The 3,924-nt window shown below is 38.0% G+C and overlaps 1 protein-coding gene across 1 annotated transcript in view; it reads left to right on the forward strand.

The window, feature by feature from the left end:
* The window catches only part of LOC107567742 (unconventional myosin-XVIIIb-like), a 54,913-nt gene that overhangs the window by 47,499 nt on the left and 3,490 nt on the right, over positions 1-3,924 (forward strand). Inside the window, exon 35 of the mRNA XM_016253479.1 lies at positions 3,494-3,655. Coding sequence (XP_016108965.1) covers positions 3,494-3,655 — 162 coding nt within the window. The remainder of the gene's footprint in view (positions 1-3,493; positions 3,656-3,924) is intronic.

Below are 3,924 nucleotides of genomic sequence, written 5' to 3' on the forward strand. Positions count from 1 at the left end.
TAACTGTGCAAAATCAAGGCTACACTTTGCTACTAGAAGCGCTTCAATAATGCCTTCCTCCTTCGACACCCATAGTAAAATGCAGTCCGATGTATCAGAGTTCAAGACTTTGATCTTCTCCACCAGACTGCTTAGACTTCACTGAAAATTCGATATGCTTGCTTTGCTCGTACCTCCAACCACTTTAGTTATCCGCTCCACTCCTGTGTGTCTCTGACTGCGTCTCCTTCTTCACACAGTGTGCAGACGGCTGTGGAGTCCTTCTCTAGAAGGAAAGATCTGTAAGCACTCCATCCCCCATCCTGTTGTTGTTCTCTCCCATGTATCCGTGTTCATTTACTAGGTTCTGCATTTGGGAATGAGTAATCGGAGGAATGTAGGCTTCAAAGTAGGCCAGTGGCTGCATATTGGACTGGACGATGTAGAAAAAAATTTAATTTTTTAGGCTTTCATAGATGTCAAATTTTTAGTCAAACATTCTAATTATTTAAAAAATATATATATTTATATATATATATATATATATATATATATATATTCATTCATTCAATAAATATATTTTTAAATTAGAAATTACTTTTTATTTTATTTTTTTAAGTATAGCATTTTAAAATATTTTTTATATTTATTATTTACCTTTAATATTTAACCTACTAGGTGTATTTACTACTGTAAATACACCTAGTAACAGAGCAAACAACAATCAGACGTTTCGGCAGCAAGCCTTCTTCAGTGAATCATATAGTGACGTTTCCTACAAGAGTTTAAAAAATCTTTTTTTTTAAATATTTTTTCAGATATAATATTGCAAATGTATTCCCTATATTGTCCAGCTCTAGTTGCATAACATCCATTAATGTCTGCTGCAAAATGAAGAAATGCACTGCTTTATGCAGTGCGGTTTCTTTTTTGCATATAAATGCACGGCGTCTCTTTGTGAACCGTGGCTTAATGGTGTTGACGGAGTCTAACGCATAACCATCCTTCTCTCTTTGGTCTAAAAATTCGCCATCAAGCAAATGTTGATGGATGGGCCAGCACTGCATTTGGCTGTTGACGTTGCCTGCTTAGCCTGTTGCTCAGTGCTGTAAGTGTGTGTGGACTTGTGTAAGGTCACGGCTTCCTTTCACACGTTTGAATGAAGATAGACGAGAGTCTCCGCTGGACGGATATGAACAGACACCTACTCGTCAGACGCAAACCGCAACATACCCACACTGCCACTTTGCTTTGTTAAATGCAAGAAGCTTTCCTCTGTGCGAGAGAGTCCTTTTTAAAAGTTCACCAGCTGTGATATGCTTTGTCTTCTGAATAATGCATGCGCGTTAGCCGAGACCCCCCACGTCTCGTCTCTTTCAGTTGTCTGTGCGAGCAAAAAAGGGGATAAAATGAACTGTTGCAGTTGCTCAGAGCTTTGGGTCTTAAATCTCTGTACGAATGTAGTGAGTCCAATTACAAGAGCAGGGTAGGAGATAACCCACGGCATATGCAAGCAAATTAACATTTTTGTTACCTTACTCTTGTATGTTTGAATAAGAGCTTCTGGAAGCTAGAATAGGTTTTGACGCAATGGCTCCGTTCCAAAACCTAGTGATCTGCACAGCATTTTAAGTCATCATAGGCATACATACAACAAGAAACCATTTCTAAAAGATAGGTACTATTATTTGTTTTGAGCAATGAATCCATAAATAATTCAATCTTAAAATGCAATGCAATAAGCAGTTTAAGCAGAATGCTATACAGTGGAGATCAAAATTAGAGAACCATCTATAAATACTTAATTTTTTTTATAATCTTATAATTTTATAATCTTTATAATCTTTTATAATTTTATAATCTTCATCACTCAAATTTTGAAGGAATATTAGCTGTAGGTATACCACTGTACTACTAACATGTTTGACAAAACTGGCAAGCAATTCCAGCTGCAGTGTTGAACCGATTCCCCATTGAGAGTCTCTGTGTTATCCTGTCTTCTCGTGCATTTGTCTTACATAGATGACCAGCCTTTTTGGGGGGACTTGAATGAATTAGTGTCATCGTAAACCTGCAATATTCGAGAAATCACATATTTGGAATGACTAACTTATGATTAACTTACAATGGCTGAAAAGGTCATCCTCCTGGCTGTCGCAGGGTTTTAGTCATCTTGCGATCTCAGTGAAAATTGGAGAAATGCTGGCAGTTAAATAGGGGTTGTCATATAATTAAGGAAATTAGTACCAGATGCCAGATTAACACCAATAACTTGGTGGTATCTGTAAGTGTTCTCTAATTTTGATCAGAGTTCCATTTTAAATATCTCATTCAAGTTTTGTATACTGTACTTCAGAATACAATTAATTTATCAAATATGCTTAAAAACTGCCCTTCTACTCCTGTTAGGTTAACTTTAAATAGGGCTAAACAGTGACCTTGAAATTATAGGTTGTTCTCTAATTTTGATCTCCACTGTATATACTTAATGGAGTACTGAAATAATCTAATAAAAAATGCAATTTTAGCCAGTATTTGTGTGAATGCACATTTTATGCTTGGTAGAGTAGCTCTTGCATCATTTAGCAACATGATGATGCAAAACTAATTGTACTAATCAGTTGTGTGTAGTAGCAAAACTTATTTCATAGCACCAAAAGCTCCTCATAGTTCTGTGTATTTCAGACAGTAGAGCATGGTGGAAGCAATACCAAGGTCATGGTTCGATTCCCAAGGAATTCATACACTTATACCTTGAATCCAATGTAAATCACTTAAATAAAAGTGTCTGCCAAATGCATAAACGCAGATGCAAATATATGCCAATGCAGAGCGTTCCAAATCAATCACTTATGAGAATTCATGGCTATGCTCTTAAAAATAAATGTGCTTTGTTGGGAACCATCCAAAGTTCTAAAAATTGTTAAAATATTCTTAACACTAAGAAACAAAATGGTTCTTTTAAGAAATTATCTCTGAGAGGTTTTTTGGGGAACCCAAAATGGTGGTTCAATTCCATTGCTATAAAACCCCCCTTTTAGAAACTTCATTTTTAATAGTGTAGGATGCTCCATTATAAGATAGCTGCCTCTTTAGACAATAAGCAGCAAGGCAGCACACTAGCTCTCGGAACAGAGCTTATGTTTTGGGATCTCAAGCAAACAGCTTTAGTCAGTCTGTAAACAAGCTGTGGATCAGTGAGTTGTGCCCCTACGAGCCCTGAAAATGACAGTGCTCTCAAGACTAATGAACTCACAGCTCACTGAACACACATGGCCTGCTGGGTAGCAATGAGGATATCAGAGCTAATATCACTCCCATGTGTGGCGTTACAGCACCCATGACGAGAGATCTCCTCTCAAGCTATGTGCATGATCGTATTCATGTAGGTCATGTATGCATTGATACGGGCTTATATTGATTTGACCGCTTGCGCTTTGAAAGCATGTTGCACAGCTGTTAATCTTTCCAATGGAAGCATGATTTTCACACTAACATGGGGTTTGAATTTCAGCGACACCATGTCCAGCGTCGGATCCAGTGTGGGTACTGAAGACGTCGGCGAAGGGATCCGTCAGTGGGCAGGTGTACCACGAGGAGGCAGAACTTCTCCTTACGCAGGAAGCAGCTCCGGCCGCCAGTCTGTTACCGACACCATGAGCACCTACAGTTTCAGGTAACATAGCAAAAGAAGACTGATAATCAATAAGTATGAGTGTGCATCAATAAACAAGGTAACACCACCAGGCCAGATTAGGCAAGTAGTCATTTTTAGCAAGCATGGCTCTAATCCTGTAAAACTGACTGACTTTTGTTAATCACAAATGGAGATTAAGCATAAGGTCTGGACTCTATGGCTGCATTCCAGTTATTTTTTTATACCCTTCACTCATTTCCCTCTGTCTCATTTACTTGTACAGGTGCATCTCAATAAATTAGAATGTC

This window comes from Sinocyclocheilus grahami, unplaced genomic scaffold (assembly GCF_001515645.1).
Source record: "Sinocyclocheilus grahami isolate Dianchi unplaced genomic scaffold, SAMN03320097.WGS_v1.1 scaffold1186.1, whole genome shotgun sequence".
NCBI lineage: Eukaryota > Metazoa > Chordata > Actinopteri > Cypriniformes > Cyprinidae > Sinocyclocheilus > Sinocyclocheilus grahami.